A 23,520-nucleotide genomic window follows, 5' to 3' on the forward strand; every position below is an offset into this window, starting at 1 on the left:
GTGTGTGAGAGTGTCTGTGTGTGTGTGTGTGTGTGTGTGTGTGTGTGTTTGAGAGAGTGTTTCAAGGCCTTAAGGCCAGCACCGCTTCATGTGAGAGAGGGTGAAAAAAAAAAGGGAGTTGTTGCAAAAATATAAAGAAAGAAGAAAGGAAGGGTGTGGGAAGAAGGAAAGAAGAAGGATAGATAAGAGGAGTGAAGGAAAGAAATCAAAGAAGGCAAGAAAGAGGGAAACAAGGAAATAGCACAGGGGAAAGAAAGACGCTGAGAGAACAGGAGGAAACGAGTGAAGTCAGACGACTGAGGAGACAAACAGAGAGACGTAGAGAAAGACAGGAGAGCAGAGAGGGAGAGAAAGAGATTGACAACTGGGCGTCGTAATGTGAAGAAAATCCTGCCAGCGTGAAATCAGGATGAAATGTGAGATTATAATTCAACCAGGGATTAACTGTCATCTCACCACCAGGGAGGATGGAGGGAGGAGGAGAGAGGGAGGAGGAGAGGAGGGGAGAACAAGAGAAGGAAGAAAGGAGCGACAAAGTATGTGGGAGGAAGGAGGAAGAGGAGGGGAGGTGGATGGGGGAATGGCATTAAAGGGAAGGAAATGAGAAGGGGATAAAGGGATTGAGGGAGGAGAAGCAGGAGGAGGGAGAAAGGATGTAAGGAAGGAAAGGAATAAAGTGAGGGAGGATGGAAGTTGGGGAATGAGGGAGGTGGAGGGGGGCAAGTGCAGGGCATGAAGAAATAGGTAGGAAAGGAGGATGTCGAGGGGAAGGGAGGAAGGAGGGGATATGGAGGTGCATAGAGGAGGAACAAGAAGCTAACAAGAAATTGGAGAAGGGAAAAAGATGAGGAGGAGGGAAAAGGGAGGAAGAGGAAGAAAGCAAATGGGCGTTAGTAAAGAGGAGAGGAGGAAAAGAGGGGAGAACAAGAAAAGGAAGAAAGGCATCACAAAATATGTGGGAGGAAGGAGGGAAAGGAGGGGAGGTGGAACAGGGAATGACATTAAAGGAAAGGAGGAAAATTTTTGAGGAGGGGAAAGATGGGGAGAAGCAGGAGGAGGGAGGAAGGATGTAAGGAAGGAAAGGAAGAAAGTGAGGGAGGATGGAAGTTGGGGAATGTAGGGAGGTTGGGAGAGAAGACAGGTGAAGGACATGAAGATTTAGGGGAGAAAGGAGGATATCGAAGAGGAGGAGGTACGGAGGAGGAGATGATGATGGGGGAATGGCAATGAAGGGAAGGAGGAAAGATGGGGAGAAAGGGATTATGGGAGGAAGTGTGAGGAGCGGAAAGATGGGGAGAAGCAGGAGGAGAGAGGAGGGATGTAAGGAAGGAAAGGAAGAAAGTGAGGTAGGATGGAAATCTGGAAGTTGGGGAAAGTGGGGGGTTAAGGGCATGAGTAAATAGGGAGGAAAGGAGGATGTCGATGAGAAGGAAGGAAGGAGGAGGTATGGAAGTGCTTGGTGGAGGAGCAAGAAGTGAACAAGAAATTGGAGAAGGGAAAAATGATAAGGAGGAGGAAAAAGGGAGTAATGAAGGAGAAAACAGAGGGGCTTTGCTAAAGAGAGGACGAGGGAGGAAGCAGAGGAGGAAGAGAGGGTTAGGAGGGGATAAAAGGAGGAAGGGGCAGGTTATACATTGTGATCTTAGATGGCTTGTTTAAGACAGACAATGGCTGCTGTCCCATTTCGGTCTCCGGTCCACCTTAAATAGATCGCAGAGTTCAAGGGTGTATGTGCTTGGAATAGACTGTGCTACCTTAAGGTCAAAGGTCACATTGAATGAGTTTTTGAAAACAGATATGAACACTCAGCTAAAACTCTTCTTTCCTCACTCTTTCCTACTTCCTCATATCCTCTCTGCTCTTTACTTTCTTCCCACCTTTCCTCCTCCCCCTTTTTATCTGCTTTCTCCAGTTTTCTCTGTTACCTCCTTTCCTTGACTCTTTGTCTCCTACGTTTCTCTCCTCTCACATTTTCTCATGTTCTCCCTCCCTTATTTCTTTCCTTATTCTTTTAAGCCCCCATCTTATCCCACCTTCCCTTCTCCTCTCCACTCCTCCCTCCCCTTTCTCCTCCCCTTCTCATCTACCTCAGTTTCTCCTCTTCTCTCCTCTCCTCTCCTACTTTCTTTTTTCTCCTCAACCCATGTTTGTCCCTCTCATGTACCTTTTTCTCCTCCTTCCTTCTCTCATCTCCTCCCTCCTTTTCTCCTCCTTTGCATTTTTCTCCCTCCTTTTCTCATACTCTTTTTCCTCATCCTACCCCTTCCTCTCCTCTCATTTCCTCTTCCCTTTTCTTGTCTCCCCACTACTTGTTTGTTCTTCCTCCTCCTCCTCACCTCTCCCCTCCTCTTTTCTCATGTCCTCTTCTCCCTTCTTTTGTCTCCTCAACACCTGTTTGCTCCCCTCATCTCCTCCCTCCTTTTCTTCTCCTCTGCATTTCTCCCTCCTTTCCTAATCTTCTCTCCTCCTCTCTTCTCCCCTGTTCTCTCCTCCTCCTAACTTCTCATCTCCTCTCGTCCCTACTTTTTTCTCCTCAAGCCTTGTTTGCTCATCTCAACTCCTCTTTCGTTTTCTCCTCCTTCCTTCTCTCATCTTCAGCATTTTTCTCCCTCCTTTCCTCATCCCCTCTCATTTTCTCCCCCTTTCTCCCCTCCTCTTGTCTCATTTCCTCTTCTCCCTACTTTTGTCTCCCCAAACCTTCTTTACTCCTCTCCTCTCATCTCTTCTTATCGTTTCTCACCTCTTCTCATCTACTCCCTCCTTTTCCCCTCCTCTTCATTTTCTCCCTCCTTTCCTCATCTTCTCTCCTCCTCTATTTTCCCCTTTCCTCTCCTCCTCCTAACTTCTCATCTCCTCTCCTCCCTACTTTTGTCTCCTCAAGCCTCATTTGCTCATCTCATCTCCTCTTTTGTTTTCTCCTTCCTCCTTCTCTCATCCTTTCATTTTCTCCCCTTTCCTCCCTTCCTCCTCTCCTCTCCCCTCCTCATTTCCCATTTCTTCTCCCTACTTTTGTCTCCTCAACCCTTGTTTGCTCTTCTCATTTCCTCTCCTCTCTTCTGTTTTCCACCCTGATCACCTCTTCTTCTTTTTAACACCTCTCTTCTCACTTCCTTTCCCCCTTTTTCTCATCTCCTGACCTCTTTTCTTCTCAACTTTCCCACTCCCTTCCAACATTTTCTCCTCTTCCCCTCTTCCTTATCATCCCACTTTTTTCCTTTCCTGCTCTCCTTTAAACACTCCCTCTTTCCTCCTCTCCTCCTCCCTCCTCCCTCCTTCCTCCGCTCTTCATTCTTCTTCGTCTCCTCTGCAGGTTTGTTGACCAAGCAAGCGTCAGACAAAATTAAAAATGCTGTCTCTGCTTCTTTTCCTCAACCGGGTCACTCTTTTTGGGTTCTGTATGTTTTTTTCCTCCCCTGCACTTCTTTCCTCCCTCCCTCCCTCCATCCCTCCATCTCTCCCTTCATTTCCCATGCAGTCTGGTTGGGTACAATGCTGGGAGCCAGCCAGCGCTGCAGACAGATGGTCCACTTATTAGATGTGCATCAGCCCTCCCTCCCCTTCCTGCAGCTCGCTTTTTAATCAAATTAAAGCCGAAAGAAGAGGAGAGAGAGGGAGAGAGACAGAGAGAGGTTTGGGAGGTCTGCTCGCTTGTTTTGGAGTCTATTATTTGTTTGAATAGGATGAATGATGACGATGTTAATATGAAATTTGGAAGAGTGAATCACTGTCTGTCTGACTGTGTTGGTGGCTGCCTGCATCCCTGTCTGTCTCTCCCTTTCTGTCAGTGTCAGTTTATGTCTTTTAAAGGGGAACTCCACCAATTTTACAAATGAAGATCAGTGTTTTTGTCAGAGCTTGTAATACTCCGCCTGTGGAAACAGTTGTATATTGTCTTCTGTGGGTCTGAGGGGAGCTTTGGCAATGGTTTCATAGTGATGTCACCAAGGTTACCATGTCTCTGGGCTATAATATAAAGCCTGTGTTACAAACTGGAGTTTAAAAGTAGTGGGAATTTACCAGGGAGGGTCTAATGAAAAGATTAGATTGCATTATGGGACATGTATTTTTGGAGCTTGACTCATAGACTCTTAGAATCAGGATGTCTCAACCTCTGCGGCTTAGATGTTCCTCATTCCTTTGTTAATCTGTCACTTGTGAGTCCCCCAGCTTGATGGAAGTGCAGTGCTTAATTTCTGACTTTTACTGCAAAGCCGAGGAGGTAAAACTGAAAGTGTGAAAACTGGAAATGTCAGTAATAATCCCAAATTGCACAAGAAAACTGTTGACACAATAAAGCATGAGGGGCAAAAGTTGAAGCAGGAAGCAGGTCTTTTAACTGTTATTTGGAAGAGTAGTATCCCTTTTATCTCCCTTGTTATAGACAGATCCAAAAATGTTAAAGCTTATTGAAACAACGTGATTTGAAGCAGCGAGATATATCACAATCCTTCCTCACAGACCCGCTCGGTGTTGCGGTAAATCTGGGTAGTCCCGTATTTCTGGGTCTGCACACAAACCTGCGTGTCAATCAGACTTACGACGGAGCCTCTGCGGTGTTTTAAAGTTTGCCTTTAATTTCCTAGGCACCATCTGACCAGTTTGAACGAAACTTTGTGATCATGTTGCAAATAAACAGTCGAGCAGCTCCTCACACAAAACTGTTGTTTTAACACAATTATATTTAGATAAAAGGCCACTTTAAACAGCCACAGCCAGCCGACTGTGATTTCAGTAACAGTGTGTGCCAGCAAAACAAAATTCAGACAAGCACTTGCTCAGATCAATACATTGGAGGTATTTGTGGCGCCTCCTATTGGCCAGTTTGAGTCCAAACATTGTAGTTTCATTTTGTATCTTCTTCTACTTCTGATGACTCTCATTTCATGTACCCAGGTCTGCCTCAGCTTTTTCAGCATGATCACAAAATAAAAGTAACTAATGAAACTGATAACTGACGGCATGTGTCGTGACTGAGCCTCTGGTCAGACATTTGGTGTTTGAGTTAAAACCTGATGATCAGTCATAGCATCATCATGAGATGGATGCTGGCAGCAGGTCGCCGTAGCAGCCTACACTTGCTTGTTTTGGTAATATTTTAAAGAATCAAGAAACGTATGCAACGAAACAAAGGCACAGTACAGGAAATTAATTTGATTTTTTACAGTGTAAGAGGGGTATTAGAGGAGTATTAACTTGACGTCTCACTTATAGACCACAGAAGCATTTGAATACAGGCAAATGTCCTATCGTCCCCAAAAAGTGTACATCACAAATTTCCCAAATAAGTAGGCAGGAGAGGAGGGGAAAACTGATTTAAAAAGAAGAGAAGAATGGTGGCAAAAATTAGAGAAAAGAGCCTTTGGTTTGTGTGTGGTGTTCAAAGACCTGTGGTCACAGATGACCTACAGTAGTCCATCATGTATGTACTAAAGCAGTTGCTTTCTTTGCTTCTATACACACATTGTCAAATTAAAAAAATATAACCTCCAATAATGTTTTAGAGAGATGTGTCTGGAAATGATCAATCTGGAAATTTGACTTTTTAAATGCTTTTCTGAAGACACCAGTCTGGGAGAAATGTTGGAAATGTAGTCACTGAAATGCCGTTATTCTAAAATACAAATTCTAGAGAAAGTAAACTTTTCAAAGAGATTTCATCCAGTTTTTATAGATGGCTGAACTACAAATCACCAAAACTACGCTGACTGTTCTGTGCTGTTAATCAGCTGCAACTCCAACTTTGGAAAGAAAACCGAAAGCAAAATCTACAAGACTCTGACCAGGGACAGCTGAAGATCAACATGTTGGCCAGGAAGTGTTTTGGATGTATTTCATCTGATACAGTGAGAGAAAAGAGGAGAGGAGAAAACCAGGGAGGAGAGGAGGGAACACATGGAGAGGGAAAAGGAAAGGAGGGAGAGAATATGAAAGGAGGAAATGAGAGCGCATAGGAAGAAACAGGAGGGGAGGGAGGAACGAGGAGACAGGAGGAGAGGAGAAAACACGGGGGGAGGAAACCAGGGGAGATGGGAGGAAATTTAAAAGGAGGAAATGCTAGAGCAGAGGGGGGAACAGGAGAGGAGGGAAGGAGACAAGACAGGCGACACGGAAATAAATAAGGAAATATAAAAAAAGGAAACAAGAGAGTGTAGGAGAAAACACGATGGAAGGGAAAAAGGAGGAAGGAGGAGATGGGAGGAGAAAAGAAAGGAGAAGAGGAGAAAAACATGGAGAGGAAACAAGGGAATAACCGAAAAACAGGAGAGGAGGAAACAACAGTGCAGATGAGGAAACAAGGGAGAACAGAAAGCAAGTAAGGAGAGAAGGAGAGTAAATAGGAAAGGAGGAAACAAGAGAGAAGAGGAGGAAAGGGAGGGAAGAAGGAGACAGAATGGAAGGTGCAAACAAGGGAGGAGAGGAGTAAACACAAGGGAAGGAAACAAGAAAAAGATGGGAAATGTGAAAGGGGAAATCAAGAAGGGGGGAAGAGGAGACAGGAGGAGAGGTGTAATCACAGGGGAGGAAACAAGGGAATGAGGGAGCAAATAGGAGAGGAAGAAAGAAGGGAAGAGGGGAGGGGGGCAGCAAGAGGAGAAACAATGGAGAAGCAGAGGAAACAAGGTGGGAGGAAATAAGGGAGGGAATGAGAAAGGACGTAAAAGAGTGAAAGGAGACAAGAGGAGAAAACAGTGGAGGGGACAAGGCAACAATGGGGGAGGAAACAAGGCAACAGAGAGGAAATAAGAGAGGATGGGAAAGGGGTGATGAGAGGAGAAAACAATGGAGGGAAAAACAAAACAAGGGAGAAGGAAACACGTCAGTATGGGAGGAAATAAGAGAGGAGGGGAGAGGGAGGAAAGATACAAGAAGGGAAAACAGTGGAGGAGAGAAGGAAACAACAGGATAATGGAAGAAATAGGCTCGTAGGAAATAGTGAAGGGAGTAGGAAATGTGAAAGGGGAGGAAACTAGGGAATAAGGGAGGACATAAGAGAGGAGATAAGAGAGAGGAGGGAGACGAGGAGAAAACAGTGGAGAAGAGAAGGAAACAAGGGAGTAAGGATGGGAAATAAGAGAGGAGGTAAAAGGGAGGAAGGAGACAAGAGGGGAAAACAGTGAAGGAGACAAGGAAACAAGGCAGGAAGAAATAAGGTGGGGATAAGAGAGGAGGTCAAAGGGTGGAAGGACGCAAGAGGGGAAAACAGTGGAGGAGACAAGGCAATAAGGAGGAAATAGGAGGGGAGGAAACAAGGGCAGAGGGGAAAGGGAGGAAGAAGGCAACAAGAGGAGAAAGCAATGCAGAAGAGAGGGAATCAAGAGGGGAGGAAGGGAGGACATAAGAGAGGAGGTTAAAGAGGAGATGACAGTGGAGAAGAGAAGGAAAAGGGGGATTAAGGGGGAATAAGAGAGGAGGTAAAATAGAAGTGGGACACAAGTGGGAAGAAACAGTGCAGGAGAAGGAAACAAGGGAATAAGGGGAGAAAAAGAGGAGGTAAGAAGGAGAAGGGGACAAGAGAGGGAAACAGTGAAGGAGAGAAGAGACAAGGGAGAGCAAGGAGACAAGAGAAGGAAACAGTGGAGAAGTGAAGGAAACAAGGAAGTAAGGGGGATTAAGAGAGGAGGTAAAAGGGAGGAAGGACACAAGAGGACACAACTGGAGAAGAGAAGGAAATGAGGGGAAGAGAGGGGAAGAGGTGAAAACAGTGGAGGAGAGAAGGAAACAAGGGGGAAATGGAAGAAATCGAAGAGGAGGAAACAAGGGGTGATGAAACAAGGGAATAAGGGAGGACATAAGAGAGTAGGACACAAGAGGGGAAAACAGTGGAGGACAGAAGGAACCCAGGGGGAGGAAACAAGGGGATATGGAAGAAGTAGGAGCAGATGAAACAGTGAAGGAGAGTAGGAAACGAGAGGGGAGGAAACAAGGGATGAAAGGAGCGTATATAGGCCTAGGAAAGGAAAATGTAGGCTAAAAGAAGAGAGGAGGAAGAGATGAGATGAAACAAGAGAGGAGTGCAGAGTAAATGAAGTGAGTAAAGAGAAGGAGCAGAAAAAGGAGTTAAAGAGAAGGAGTGTGTGTGTGTGTGTGTGTGTGTGTGTGTGTTGAAAGAAGCGCGCGCTCTGAACGCGGTGGAAAAAGTGAATATTCGGCTCAGTTCAAAGGCAGCCGGCGAGCTGCAGCAGCGCGCGAGGACGGAGGGAGGGATGACTTCCAGATTTACTGTGGAAAGTTGAAAGAGTGTCGGCGACCGCGCGCGCGTCCGCGAGCGCCTAGGCTGTATGTGTGTGTGTGTGTGTGTATGAGTGTGTGTATGTAACCTCTCTCTCGCTCTCCGTATATTTTCCGTGCGCGCGCGCTGATGTGTGTGTGAGGAGAGAGAGAGGAAGAGAGAGAAGGGGAGGGGCCCCGCGCTCTCTCTCTCTGCCTACTTTGCATATTCCGCGTGCCTCGGCTCGGCCATATGGGAAAATGCAACTGAAGGAATTGTCGGCGGGGAAAAAAAACGCGCAGGCAGGGACACGCGAGCGGAGCGGCGAGAGTTTGAGATCATAACAAATCCCGAGAAAAGTTGAAACAGCGGAGGAGAAAAGGAAGAAAGGTGGAGAAGAAGAGAAGAGAAGGGGCGGGGGGAGCGTCATAAACCAAAACAGAGAGAGAGGAAGGGAGAAGAGACACGCGGAGGGAGAAAAGAGGAGAAATAGAGTTTTTCTTCTTTCTGCGGAGGAGAGGAACGATGTATTGTGCGTACACCATCCCCGGGATGACAGGCAGCTCACTCATGTATTACTACAACGGCAAAGCGGTAAGACACGCTCTTCCATCCCTTCTACCGTCTCAGTATCTTACTCCGGGAGGGTTTGGGGAGGAAGAGAGGGGGGAGAAAGGAGGGGGGAGGAGGAGGAGGAGAGGAGGTGTGAAGGTGAAGTGTGTCGCTTTTTACGCACCAACTCTACAGCGCGTCGGGTCGCCGCCGCGCGTCAAAGCGCGAGCGGACTGTGACTCTGCCGGGGTTTATTTTTGGACAAACAGCGGTGCTGTTGTTTATCGGGGGGAATAAAAGTGTGTGTGTGTGTGTGTGTGTGTGTGTGTGTGTGTGTGAGTGTGCGCGTGTGGAGTGCGGTAGCGCTTGGTTAAATAGGTTGGACACTTCTGAAATGTGATGTATGTGTGTTTACAGTGCGCGTGTCACTCCTCCGCTGTCAGAAATATTGTATTAAAATAGTCCCAAGTGTTAATTTTTTTGCGCATCTGACGCCTTCAAATTAATCTTGAAATAATTTTTATTTCTATTATTTAAAGCATTTAAACGCACCAAAATGTCACCCTTAAATTTGAGTTGCATTCTTTTTTTTTATTGCACTGAGGCGGAATGACACACGTGTGGTTTTTGGGTTTGTTTGGTCGCGTGTTTCATTCAGGGACTTGTGGCTTTACATATTTCTTATTTCTCCCTAAACCGCGGTAAATTGTTGATTCTTCCGTCGTAGTTTGGCCTTAAATTATGTTTGTGATTTCTTATTATGTTATTTTAACCATAACCTCGAAAATGCATTTAAAGCCAAGCTGAAAAAGTCAGTCATAATTACACGTAGAGCTGTATTTAATATTGATATCTGTGATTTTATAATTATTTTTAACCTGTTTTTACACCATTGATATAATACAGCAAATGCAGCTATATATATGTACACACACACACACACACACACACACACACACTTTAAGATAGACTAGTCATTATGTTTCATTTAAACGACACTAATGAGCTCTCCAGTGTCTCCAAAACCCTAAAGCACTGTCTGGATACAAATATAAAAACACATCTGACAAAGTCGTCAACCACGTATGAAGCTGTCTGACCTCCTATGAACCTGTCTGTCTGTCTGTCTGCCTCCCAATAACCCCCACCTGTAAAACACCAGTCACAGGGTGAAGTGATTTACAGAGACTTGGGGAGCAGAGGGGGGGTTGGATGAAGTGAAGTGAAGGCTAGAAATGAAGCAGAAACAGGGTGTAAAGCGAAAAGCGAGGAGAAGCGAATGAGTTTCACAGGTTTTCTCGCTTAAAAGCAGGAACGTGTGCGAGTCGCAGGTGTAAATGAAGATGGAAGGCTGGGATTTCCTACGGATCCACCTGTCAGTGAACTGTCTGTCTGCCTTTGTCTCACCTCTGACTCCCTGACTGCTGCTTTACGCCAGTTTAAGAGGAAATAAAGAGATGGCAGCGAGGACGGAGAGTAAAATATGAGGGGAATAAGCATCAAAAAATATAGTTTAATGTCAATTTTTTTTGAGTTTGTAATTATAGCTGCAATAATACAGTTAAGCAGCTTTTAAATTAATGATAGTAAGTCTGAAGTAGCACCTTACAGGCCCGATACATGAGAGTAGATGTGAATATTTGCCCACAAAAATACATTTATGCAAAAAAAAAAAAAGGGGGGAGACATTTAATTTTGTAGAGAAAAATATATAACTAGATTTTTACATAAAATGATTTAATGGTGCATTTTTTTTTTTGTAGTTTTTACACATCTATGACTCTCCTGTCTGAATGGTTTGATTTAATTCCTGTGTTTTTATTTATATTCTATAATTCTTATTGGATTTAATCTGTCTTTTATACATCCATGTTTTGTAGACTTAAATGTGAAAATACACAAACAGATACTGATGTTTTGATTTTCTTGACGTGTTTATAACCTTAAATTCTGTGGTCAACAGTAATCTGTGTTCAGATGGTTTTGTAGCTGTAAACAGAGCCTCTGTTGTCTGAACGCTGCCACACCAACAGTCGGCTTCTGTCTCCTCAGCGCCTGTTGGTTCTCCAGCCTCCATCCGGCTGCCGAACGCTTTAGCCCCGCGCTTTTCGGCCACCAGCTCCGGAGCCTTATCCTTTCTGTGCCCGCTTTCTTCCCGTAGTTTAGGGGCCTTCTTTGTATCTCTGCAGCTTCGCCCGAAGTTGGAGCTCTTTTAGTGCGGCGATGCCACGGGGCTCGGCGTGGCACCGCTTTGTTTGGCGGCTGGCTGCTGGATGGCACATTGTGCCGACGGTCTTGATCTGGTGCCAAGCTCCTTTCCATCTTCACTTTGCCCCCCTGTCTCGCTCTGTCTGTTTGTGCCACAGCTTGTTCACACCCGCCGTCCACTGACAGAAAGAGAGAACACACGAATAAGAGAATCGTTGTGATAAAGCGATGGTGTTTGTCTGCGTGCGCCCTGTTTTTCTAAGGCAGGTTTGAGGTGTGTTGGTGAGTCCGTGGTTGTGCGAGAGCAGAGTCAGGCTGCTCGGTGTGTTACGGAGGCAGAGAAGTGGAGCGAGTGGAAACTGGGGCAGAGTGGTAGAGGCAGAAAGGCTCGGACAGATCTGCAGCAGCAGCAGCAGCAGCAGCAGCAAGCCGCGGCCCGGCGAGACCAAACAGTGAAGAGGCTGAATCTGGGCTTTGGTTTGGGGAGAGTGTGGGGGAGGGCAGCAAGGGGGAGAGAGGAGGAGGGTGAGGGCCGAGGGCCGAGCTTCGGTTAGCGGCTGTCGGCTCTCTAACTTAAGCTCCAGCGGCTTAATGAGGCAGCAGAAAGCTCGGCTAAAACAAAAGGCCTCATTTAAAGCCGGCCCGGCCAGCCGGCTATTGTTATGCTAACGCAGCATTTGAATATTCAGTAAGTTTTAATTAGGAGGGTCCTGAAGCAGCCTGCCAAAATCCTGCAGTCCTCTCTCAATGTGCAGCTACAGGAAACACACACTTTAAACACTTTAAACTGATGATTCTGTTTCGCTGCCATTTAGCGTGCGCTCGCCACTTTGCTGGGACCAAATGTGAGAAGATTTTAATTATTAGTTGTTTTTTTTAATTCACAGTTTTTTTAGTTAATGAACTCCAATTATAGCTGGATACAAAATATGATTTCTCATTCAGTCTTTTTAAATTAATGTAGCATAAAAAATGTTTATTCAGACAGATTTTCAGTTTCAGTTCTTGCAAAGAAATGTGTATTTATACATTTATATTTCTTTAATTTTAGTCCGTTTACTGTCGGCAGATGCTGCAGTTTAAAACCCAAACCAGTCGAGAGGAGGTCAAAGGTCAAGGCCAAACTCCTCTAATAAAATTCCTGTATTGAATAAGAATATTGGTCCCAATTTTTCAGATAAACATTTTTTTAAAATGTAGTGTTTTTTCTAATGACGTATGAATCCATCTCTAAAATCATCTAAAAAAAATACTTTTCAGACAAATAGCATTAAAATTTAAGTGTTATATAATGTTAATGAATCAGAAAACATTTTAAAATTCTCTTCTTGTGAAATTATTAAAACTACAGAGAGCAGCTTTTCACGCCTGCAGCAGTAAATATGCAGATGGACGTGTTTCTGCGTATTAACACTGGTGTTTCATCGGGAGATGCTGTGTGTGTGTGTTTGGTAGTGTGAATTTATTTTTTTCTTTACATCACCTTTTTTCCCCCCATGCAAGGGTAAAATGAGAGTGTGTTTTTCACACGTTTATGTGCACTTTGTTCTGTGTATGAGGAGTTAATACTTATATATAAATATATATATATATACATATATATGTATATATATATATATATATATATATATATATAGTGTGTGTGTGTGTATGTGTTGCCATTGTGGAGCCAGTGTGTGTGGACATCCTGTGTGCTCAGTAGGCTGGAATTAGAGCACAGCGTGTTATGCAATTATAACTTTATAAATAGACGCATTGTGTGTGTTTGTGTGTGTGTGTGTGTGTGTGTGTGTGTGTGTGTGTGTGTGTGTGTGTGCAGGCCTCTATCTCCATCTGCTTGAGTTGTTCTGTTTGAACAACTCGAAAAAAGCTGAATTTATTGCGTGTTTGTGTATTTTTGTGTGTGTGTGTGTGTATTCACGTGTCCTTTCTTTGTGTACAAGCACAAACTTTGAACTGCTGCGATGAGTGTGTGTGTTTGAATTTGTAAAAGTGTGTGTCTGTGTTACAACAAGCTCCTTTTCTACATATTTGTGTTTCCTCTTTTTTATTGTATTTTTTTAATAAAAGCTGAAAACACGTCTTTTTCTTTGATGACTGTGTTTGTGGTTCATCACCGTCTGTTTTTCACTCTGGCTTATTTGTATTGATTAATTGGCTGATTATTTTTGCGATTGATCAATTAATCGTTTTCTCCATAAAATCCCAGACTCCCAAAATATGAATTTACTACATCATACATCATTTACGTTCATAAATGTCAAAGAAAATCCTTAAATTCTCACATTTAAGAAGCTCTAAGCAGTAAATGTTTGACATTTTTGCTTAAACTATGGCTGAAATTATTAATCACTTCTAAAAAATAGTTTGATTGAACAGTTAATTGACTAATCGCTGCAGCTCTTTTAATTTTTTTTTTTTTAATAGGCTGTTTTTATGTAAGGATGAAAAATATTGTATGTACTTAAAAAAGTCTGTGTGCGTGTGTGAGTGTGTGTGCACCAATTGCTGCCCTGTCAGTGAGGTCAGTCAGTCTCCAGTCACTTTTATATTTGGTGTCTGTGTGTGTGTGTGTGTGTGTGTGATGTCCGGCCGGTTAAAGCCCAACACACCGTTCAGGCTTAAATTTAATCCTTCTGCATCAGATTATCTGACACTGATGCTGCTGATACACACACTGATACACACACACACACACACACACACACACACACACACACACACACACTGCAGTTTTTACACACTAAATCCATTTTTTTATTAAACAGGAAGTAAGTTAAAAAAAAGACAGTGATGTGTTTACTGACCCCCTTTAGGTGATGGTTGCTTGTCTAACAGAGCAGAGGTGTGTGATGCTTTCAGACGTACCTTGGATCATTACTGTTTGTTTGTTTTTAAAGTTGTTTTCTGTAATTTATGCAACAGAAAATCAATCATTCACAATCATGATCATCAGTCAGCTCTTAAAATCAGTTTTCAAGCTGAAAATATGTATTTAAATATTTTTTCGGGGGTTTCATCAGACTGTTTGGGAAATCATAAAATATCATTTTTATCTCTGACAATTTTGGCGTTTTTTTAATATTATTATTAAAAGATTCATCTAACAAATAACCCGCCAGTTGATCTGATAATTAAAAGAATTTATTAGATTTGGTGCCACATGTGTTAGAAATATGAGTGCAGTTGCTGTTGAAGTGCTGAGACGTTTTCCTTTTTGTTTATTTTTTTATTTGATATTTATGTCTCATTGGCTTACTGTCTCTGTATGTGTTTATAGTGTGGATTACAGTAGGTTCTGTGGATGTGTGATGTTCTTTCATTTCAATATTCAGTCACAGAGCGACGAGACATCCCGCTTTCATGATTTCTTGTATATTTCTGCTCTTCATTACTAATGTAGAGAAAAGGGTAATTAGCAGGTCATTAGTGATGTCATAGCTGTCACATGTTTGAAATAGAAATGTCAGAGCGGCTGCTGATGTGTCGGTGATAATGAGACGATTTCTTGTTTAATTTTGCAACAAGGTGTAAGATTACTTTTATTCATTCGGACATGCTTTGCATAGACTTGCATCATGTGTATTTATGTATCTTTTACATGTAGTTTAGTAAGTTGTGGTTCATTTGCCGCGTGTTTCTGTGTGATATTAAGCTGGAGGTTCATCTTTACTGCTCACTTCCCATTTATGTGTTCTTTTTAAATGTGTGGTTTAAGGTTGGGGGTTAATGCAGCCGTACTCTGTGTCGTGTTAAAATGAGGCCGTGAGAGTCAAATGATGCGTGATGGTATTGGTCATCAGAGGTTAAATAAATATTTCATTTCTTTTTGAAAATGGTGTTATGGTGCTTTTTGTTTAACTGCAGTGAAAAGAGACGCGGTGAGTTGAGAGTGTGGCAGCATGCAGCCTGTGTGATTAAAGGCCTGAGCTGCAGTGTTTCGAACATGCGGTGTTTTATACAGTTTTCTCAGATGTACAGCACTCTATATTTTGGACGTATCTCGATAAAGGGCATGTCTGCAGTTTCGCAAAATGGCCTACAATGAATAATAAAAGTATCAGACTATAGAAGTCATGAAATTGTCTTGCAATTGGGCTTTTATCAGATTTTATTTTTCTTTCTCTCTGTTTTCTTTCTGCCTTTTTCTACAAAATATATATAAAATTTCATTAAAAATGCACATTATTCAAGGTAGACCTCAAAAAAAAATCTCACCAGCTCATTCAATAAACTTAAATTAGTCTGGGAAAAAAGGGCAACTGTTAAAGATGAAGAATAGGATGAAAGTGTTTAAATAAATACTTTACCTTAGCCCAGAGCTGAGTTTTCTGGTGTGTGTTAACCCCTGTCTTCATTTTTTCTTTCATATTGTTTGACCAACACCTGACCTGAATCATGCTGCTCTGCTGTTCATCTCTGATTTATCTGTACATATATATATTTAAAGTACAGCCTCTATTTGCACTGCTTTACGGTGACCTTTTCGTCCAGCGATGATGTGCGTGAATGCACAGAGAATTTGTCAGATACAGTGAAAATAAACACAGGATCTGTTTTTCGTCAATAATCTGTAGGTTGTGTAACACACACTGGTCAGTTTCTCTCTCTTCATAAACCCTCTGCTTTAATATGCGAGGTCGCAGCTGCCAAAATGATGCGCATGCATATCAATACACACATAGTCAAACAGTGAGTCATCTGTGTGTGTGTGTCCCATAAGGGAAGGTGGACTGTAGCAGAGCGGAATGGGTCGGCATTCTTTGGATAGCTGGGTATTTCCACCCTGACCCGTCCATGGGAAGAGAAATCTCTCTTGTCTCTGAGTCACAGGTTAGATTCCCGGTGTCTGACTGAGCGCCTGCCAGCCTGTTCAAACCTCTGAACATCAAGGTCAGCTGGCAGAGGGGGGACAGGCAGCAGTAGAGGATGGTTCATGTATCTGGTTGGCTGGCTGGAGATGCACATAAACCATCAGGGTACAGAGGCCTTTCAGCTGTACGTACTGTAACAAGCCATCTGGCAGCCATATTGGATTGGTAGAGACCTTTGTGTCAGTGAGTGTAACCTGCTGTTTCTATCTGTTTATGACTGGGAGCTGATCATTTGATCACTGATAAAACTGACTAGATACTGTCTTGCTAGTAAGCACCAAAGACTGTATAGAGGAAATGACCCACCTATTGGTTTGTGGCTTTTGAACTTGAGTTTGGCATTTTTGCTGTCGCCATCTTGGTTTTCTGGAGCCAGAAGTGACCATATTTGGATGGGAGGGGGAGCTGTGGAGGAGTAAGGGATGAATCTGACTAAGAACCCAAAGACACTGCCTTGGTAGTGACTTAACAATCACAAGGTAGCCACACCCTAAAGCATATCCTGTTCTCTAAATTGGACCATAATTTACAAAATGAACATCATGCTGTGTTGAAGAAGACTTGAAACTTGGGATTGAGACCATAAACTCAACAGGAAAATGTTTACTTAGATGATAAACCAAGTGAGACACAGGGTCATTTTCTCATAGACTGACATACAATTACATGTCTATTGCAACCAGTGGAGTCGCCTCGTGCCAGCCATTGAGAGAATACAGGTTTAAGGCACTTCTGCCTTGGGAATTCGAAGAATTTGAAAGGCATTACCTGCCTTACTTTGCCTCTGACCCTAACCGTAACCAACCTCACTTGAATCCAACCAAGGAGGGCAAAGAGTACTAGCCAGTTAGAGGGAAAATAGGGCGAGTCATGCCTTTGCTACCCTAGGAAACGCAAATTCACCTCTGCATCGGCTGACGTCTGATTATCATACTAGGCAATGGATGTAGCTGAAGCTGATGCTAGTTCCATATAAGATGCACTAATCATCAGACATGTTGGATTTTTGCTAAAGAAGGCTCTTCCATCTTCCATAGATGCACCATCAGGAAAGGCTAACCAGGCAAATGTTTGCCCACTACCCCCAAAAATTGGGAAAAGGGGCCCCTGATGGCCGCTCATATTGGAACATTTTGCAGTGACAGCTGTAAACGTCCTTAAATCTCCTGTAAACGCACTGCACAGTGCACCGCAGCAGCCCCAAAACCCTTCTACAACGTTAGGTGTAACCTTCAACGTAACAGTCAGGACCTCAATGGGCTTTAGGATGGGAGTCTAGGATCGCCACTGCTAGCATCAACTACAAGATGTATTAGCTGGTGAGCTAAAAATCCACCCATCCAGTTTCTAAAGTTTATTGAGTGAACATCTTATCAGTGCCTAATGTTGATATTTAGGTGGTGGTTTAGCTTTGCAGAATTTGTTGGATAAATCTAGTCCATTTTGGATACATTTTGGATCAACTCAGCAGCTGTGGTGAGGTGATCCTGAGAACAGCCAACAAGCACTGTCCATCGAGGCAGCATTTAAAGAAACCTTGACATTACAAAGTGTGGAAAAACTAATGCAGGAAAAAAAGGATTTGTCATTGACACACTGTAAGCAACGATACCAGTATCAGCCAGTAAATCATCCAAGAGACACATCTTGTGTTTGCAAATGTACTCCAGTGGCTGTGCTGAATTTTCTACTTTTGAACTGCGCTTCAGTCGTGCTGGATGCCATTTTGGCTTCAGATTGAATGGATGGAAAATAAATGGGATATTAATACTTGTAGTGATATTAGGAAAGCTATAAATCCATATTGGACTGTGTGGATGCAGCTGAGTTTGGGCTGCTGCTTTTGAATTTAACTACATTTTTGTGGGTTAATAATATTTGAAGAAAGTGTTTTATGTGACCTAAGATTTGAGACTTTTGATTGTATTGGAAGAAATAAGGGTGTATTCGTAGCATGGGATTTATTCAGTGCTTTAGTCTGAATTTTACTCACTCAGCTTCAATTTCATAAAACATAACAAAACCCCAGCTGGGGTTTCATGTCCTGTACTGTTGTAAAACACTGTCTGCGCTACATTATCACTTCAGCTCCTATTTCTTTGTGCTGTTATTGTCTGTCCTGCATGGTTCTACTGTGCTCAGGAGTATTTGGTTTCTGCACGGTGTAGCTGCTGTCGCTCAGACATTCACTCTTTTTACTGTTAGCTGGGAGCAGTGGTGATTTTCAATGGCTGATTTGCTGTTTTTGGGGTGTGTTTGTGTGCGTGTGTGTGTGTGTGTGTGTGTGTGTGTGTGTGTGTGTGCTAAAGCCTATTCTCATATGTACTAAGCACAAGCTTCACAGCAAAAGGCAAGCTTAAGTAACTTAACATTTTTGGCGAGAGAATAAAGAGAAGTTGTGTGTTTTATGTGTGTGTGCATGTGTGTGTATGTATAAGACACCACTCTAAACAGGCACTGACACACATGTTCACAGTGGAGCCCCCCTGCACACACACACATACACACACACGCACATATAAAACCTACCAAGTCTTCATTATCAAAGTGGAAAATGGGGCTGTCGTTGTTTTGTTAAGCGTGTGTGTGTGTGTGTGTGTGTGTGTGAGTGTGTGAGTGTGTCTGTGTGTGTTTTAGTGGGTCAGTCATGCTGTGGTGAGCTGTTAGGGAGGCTGCATGGGCTCGCTGATTAACACCGGACAGCTGTCACACTTTAAACAACAAGACAACAAAACTGTAACACAATGCAGCACAGTACAGCTGAATGGCAGTTAGCGGTGTGTTTGTGCACACACATTCTGTTCGCAGTTTAGCTTCAGTGGCGGTGACAGCTTATGTGAGGATCAGACAATTCAGTGTTCAGTCAGAGATTTGGACGAGTGTTTTGGGGCTTTAATGCTGGTGGCTCCTATAAGGTGCCTTTAAATGTGCATCCACTTTAAAGTCATTGATGTGGCATTTGTCATTTTATAACTGGATATTTCTAGAGATTTGTTTGGGGAATATCAAGGCAATTTTTTATTCATTACTGTACATTCCCTTGTCTACCCATTTGTCAATAACACTTTTAAACACAATGATTTTTGACAACGGAAGAAGGCAACATCACTTTTTATTGTCAGTTATTTACCAACAGTCTTTGGAAGACCTAAAGCACTTGAATGCAAAACATTGTGTACTCGTCTTCTCTTGTTACAACCTCACAACCTGATTGTTCCAGCACAGTCGCTAGGAGTAAATGTCGGCATTGTATGTTTCTGCAAACCATGGATTTGTTACATTTGTATGTTTCTAAAGTGGCATAGTTCTGATTACATGTATATGAGCTGACTTTGTCATCTCAAGGTGGAGGGGATGGTGGATGGCGTGACACCTAGGCAAGATGGCTGCCAAGTTGGAGACCATTGTTCGAGACCAGCAAACACCAAAACTGGGGATTTATTAGCGAGACAACAGCAGCATTTCCAGCTGCGACTGTGCCACCAAAACCAGGTGTTTTTCAGTGAGACATTGGCAATATTTACAGCACAAATTGTGCCACCAAAACCAGGTGTTTTTCAGTGAGACATTGGCAATATTTACAGCACAAATTGTGCCACCAAAACCAGGTGATTTTCAGTGAGACATTGGCAATATTTACAGCACAAATTGTGCCACCAAAACTAGATATTGTTTAGCAAGAAGTCGGCAGCATTTCCAACGGTGATTGTGACACCAAAGCTTGTTGTTTTTTAGGGAGACATCAGCAGCATTTCCAACAGTGATTGTGCCTTCAAAACTGTTTAGCGATACATTGGATGCTTTTCCAGCTTTTATTGTGCCACCAGAACCGGATGGTTTTGAGCAAGACATCAGTGGCATCCAGTAGTGATTGTGCTAAAAAGAAATGGGAATTTTAAGCCACAATATGATATTTTCCTAACCATAACCAAGTGGTCTTTGTGCCTAAAGATAACCACATGATGTAGAAACATACAGTTTTATCATATCTGTGACACAATAATGTACAGTTACATATCAGTAGTTGGCAGAAATGTAGAATAGCAGCATTTACTCTGCGCCTGGGTTGATTAATCTGTTTGATACATTGCTGCATTTTGTTTTTTTACAAATGAACATCAGTTGTGAGGACATTGTGTCAGTGCTTGGCTCCATGTTAGCCTGACTTACCTCCTGTATGACTGAAACAAAGAGCAACATTATCTGTTTATATTTTTGAAAACCAAGTGGCACATTTTTTCATGTTGAAGTGGGTATCTGTACAGAATTGGCCATCACACACAAACACACCTAAACACACACACACACTCACACACAGCTATTGCCGGTGTGCCACGCTGAGAGGACCGTTGGTTTGATGCCCATTTTGTCCCGCGCTGGCACTGCCGGGCTGCATGCAAATAGGTCAGACACACACACACATAATAACAAAGCCTAACAAACAGTTTGAGGCTCCACATCCTGCTGTCACTGTGTTAAAGCTCGATTTGCATCCTCTGAACACAATGAAGCTTTTTAAACTTGACGCTTTTTCTATCTATCTATCTATCTATCTATCTATCTAAAAGAAAAGGTTGTACATGTGATCAAACATCTGGTTGACATGACGCTGTCTGTTTTCACTCTCCATCCATTTAGATTTGTTTTATGCTGCTGTTTGTACTGAAATGCATCTCCAGCCAACAGCATCACTGCTCTCTCTCTCTCTCTCTCTCTCTCTCTCTCCCCCTCTCTCACTCACTCTCTCACACACACACACACACACACACACACACATGTCCATCAATAGCCATGATGATAGATGCTACCCAGCTTCCATACGGTGCTCGTTTTCAGTGAGGGGGCTATACCTGGTCATAGAAGAAAGAAAGGAAGAAAATGAAAGAAGAATGAGTCAAAGACAACAAAGAGAAATAAAGGACGACATAAAGAAAGAACAAACAGAAAAGAATCCTGCAGCTCTGGAGTGCTGAAGTAATCAGCTCTTTGATCTAGCTTCTTTATTATTCCAGTGTGGGCCAAATAATGTAGTCCTGATTGTGTTGCTGGCAACCAGCGAGCTTCCATATGTTGGCTATTAGAGGCTCTTACTGGCTGCGTCTCCACAGTGCTGCTGAAAACTGCTTCTTCTGTGGTGGATTTTGAGGGGTCACTGGTTCAGGCTGAGACGGGGAATTAATATTTGGATTAATTTATATGATGGCTGTAGAGCTGTAATAATTGTGAACTATTGAATTAATCGCCAGCTAATTAGATAATTGATCAGTTGGTTTGAGTAAATTAAAAAAAGAGGATTGTGGACTAAACAAGACATTTGAGGACATTATCTTGGGCTTTGGGAAACACTGATTTTTCGCCTATTTTCTAACATCTTATTGACTGAACAGCTAGTCAGTTACTTGAAAAAAAAATCAACAGATTAATCAGCAATGGAAATAATCGTTAGTTGTAGCCCTAGACTAGTGACAGTACTCATGATATACTCATTAGTGGTTTAAAGTTAAGGGGAATGTGGATAAGGGAAAGCAGTACAAAGATGATTTTAAAGCATATGATGTTCTTCAGTCACTGTGTTTACATTCACTTTGTGATGTTGAGCCACAATGGCAAGGTTGGTTTGCCGTTACCGTACAGGGGACTGCTGCTGTCCAATTGCTCTTCTTGTTTTTGTATGTGCTACTTTTACTGCAGCAGTGAGTATGCTTTTAGTTTGTGTTTGAGGGGGGTGCATTGAGTCGCCTTGGACAAAATCTGGCAAATACATGTAATGTAATGTAATTCATTGTGATAGACAGTGACAATCGTGGGGAACAGAATCTGGAGCGTTTTATCATAGGCAACTAGACATGCTTGAGTTTCTTGAGGTCGTTTCGCCTCTCATCCAAGAGGCTTCTTCAATTCACTGAAGAAGCAGAACTCAGAGCTGAAGAAGCCTCTTGGATGAGAGGCGAAAAGTCCTCAAGAAACTCAAGGAAGTCCAGTTGCCTAGGACATAGCACTTAGATTACCATGACTTGGATGACTGAGAATCTTCACGGATATGGACCAGAAGGTTTGCGGTGGACATAGTTTTGGTAGATGTTTGTTATTGAACAGATTTATGAGCATTTCTTCAACTTTCTGAAAGACTCTAAGATCTCTATGATCTCTACCATCAGAAACTTGTAAGAGAAAACATGCTGACCAGTCGCAGTTCTTGCAATCTCCACATGGTGTCTCTGTAGCCACGGTAACACTGACTTATAGTAGTTTTTGGTAAGAAAATGTTGGAATTGTACATTTGTACATTTCATACATATCATATTATCATTTCGTAAGTAACATACCATATGAGCCAATGTTGAGCTGTCATTGGGAAGGGGAGGGATTTGTAGATGACGTGACACCAAGGCAAGATACCTGCCAAGCTGCAAACCACAGTTGGAGACCAACAAATAACAAAACCGGTTGTTTTTTAGCAACTCATTGCTGCGTTTATGCCGAGGATTATGCCATGAAAGCTGTTATTTTTACTGAGACATCGCTTTGTTTCCTGCAAGGATAGTGCCATCAAAATAGGGGTTTTTTTTTTAAGCCAAGTCGTGATCTTTTCCGTTGGTTTTTAAGCTTAAACCTAACAACACATTAAGCAACATATCCGCTACATAATTATGTACAAACGCAACATAGTTTTGGGGGTTTGTAGAAACATACAATGCCAACATGTGATTGGGTTGTCCCTTAGTGCGTAAATTCTGCGTCCATCAGCGATGAGTCTGACAACCATGCCGCACAATATGATCGTGAGATATCTTACTCTAATAATTATTTGCCAGTCTTTTAAATTTAGCATGATTATTCTTGCTCTCCAGAGGTTGATTCCCAATTATTTTAAACCTCCTGATTTTGCATCTAGTGCCACCATCATTACTAGACTATTATTTTAGCCAATAAGAGTTTATCCTGAAAACTAATGGCCAGATGTTAAAATGTACTGATCACTATCCAGCTCCTCAGAGGATGAACCCTGTAAATTATATTGAACCTATGACCTTTCCTCTGGCGCCACTCTTTGGACAAACTTTACATTTTCAGGTTTGCTACTGGTGAGCAGCTAAGAATAGCTAATTCACCAGTCAGTTGTAATTCTTGTCCATTCATTGTTTTGTAGCCGCAACCAGACAGATTTTTTTTTTTTTTTTAAAGGTTATTGTAGAGGCAAACAGGCAGTTTTCAGGCCCAGTGGAAACAGGACTGGAGTACAGTGAGTCAGTCCACACAGGAGGCCGATACTCTAATCCTTATTAACGTTTTTATGGATCACCAGGCTGAAAGGGATCAGAATCAGATGTCCGCTACGTTTGAACTGGTTAAGGTGGGCTTGATTTACACTGTCAGGCTCTTGGAACAACCTCTGAAGCTGCAGTATCTCTGGAGAAACGAGAGCACCGAGCGCTCTGCATCCTCTGGCTTCTATTTACTCATTTAATGTTGCTCTTTTTCTCCCAAATATTTTGTACATCAGCTTGAATTTTATTCTTTGTGAATTTGAACTGGGATCAAACAGAAGTAAAGTGTTTGAAACTGGTAGATTGTGATAAAGCTCTGCAGAAAGGGATGCACAAATTTAGATCAGATGATATAAACAACTTCCCCACTAACCGACTGTGTCCCATCTGTGGGACACTGAGGACTCTG

The 23,520-nt window shown here is 42.6% G+C and overlaps 1 protein-coding gene across 16 annotated transcripts in view; it reads left to right on the plus strand.

Annotated features, from left to right (window-relative positions):
* Positions 1-23,520, plus strand: part of LOC125878605 (transcription factor 4-like) — a 306,833-nt gene that overhangs the window by 197,958 nt on the left and 85,355 nt on the right. Inside the window, exon 1 of one of the 16 annotated variants that reach the window (XM_049559910.1) lies at positions 8,386-8,803. The exons of 13 other annotated variants lie outside the window; for them this stretch is intronic. In XM_049559910.1, the coding sequence (XP_049415867.1) occupies positions 8,735-8,803 (69 nt within the window). In that variant the 5' untranslated portion in view covers positions 8,386-8,734. Of the gene's footprint in view, positions 1-8,385; positions 8,804-23,520 lie in introns of those variants that run through there. 2 more of the 16 variants (XM_049559913.1, XM_049559911.1) reach the window with 2 other exon arrangements.

The sequence above is a fragment of the Epinephelus fuscoguttatus genome, linkage group LG18 (genome assembly GCF_011397635.1).
Source record: "Epinephelus fuscoguttatus linkage group LG18, E.fuscoguttatus.final_Chr_v1".
Taxonomy (NCBI): domain Eukaryota; kingdom Metazoa; phylum Chordata; class Actinopteri; order Perciformes; family Serranidae; genus Epinephelus; species Epinephelus fuscoguttatus.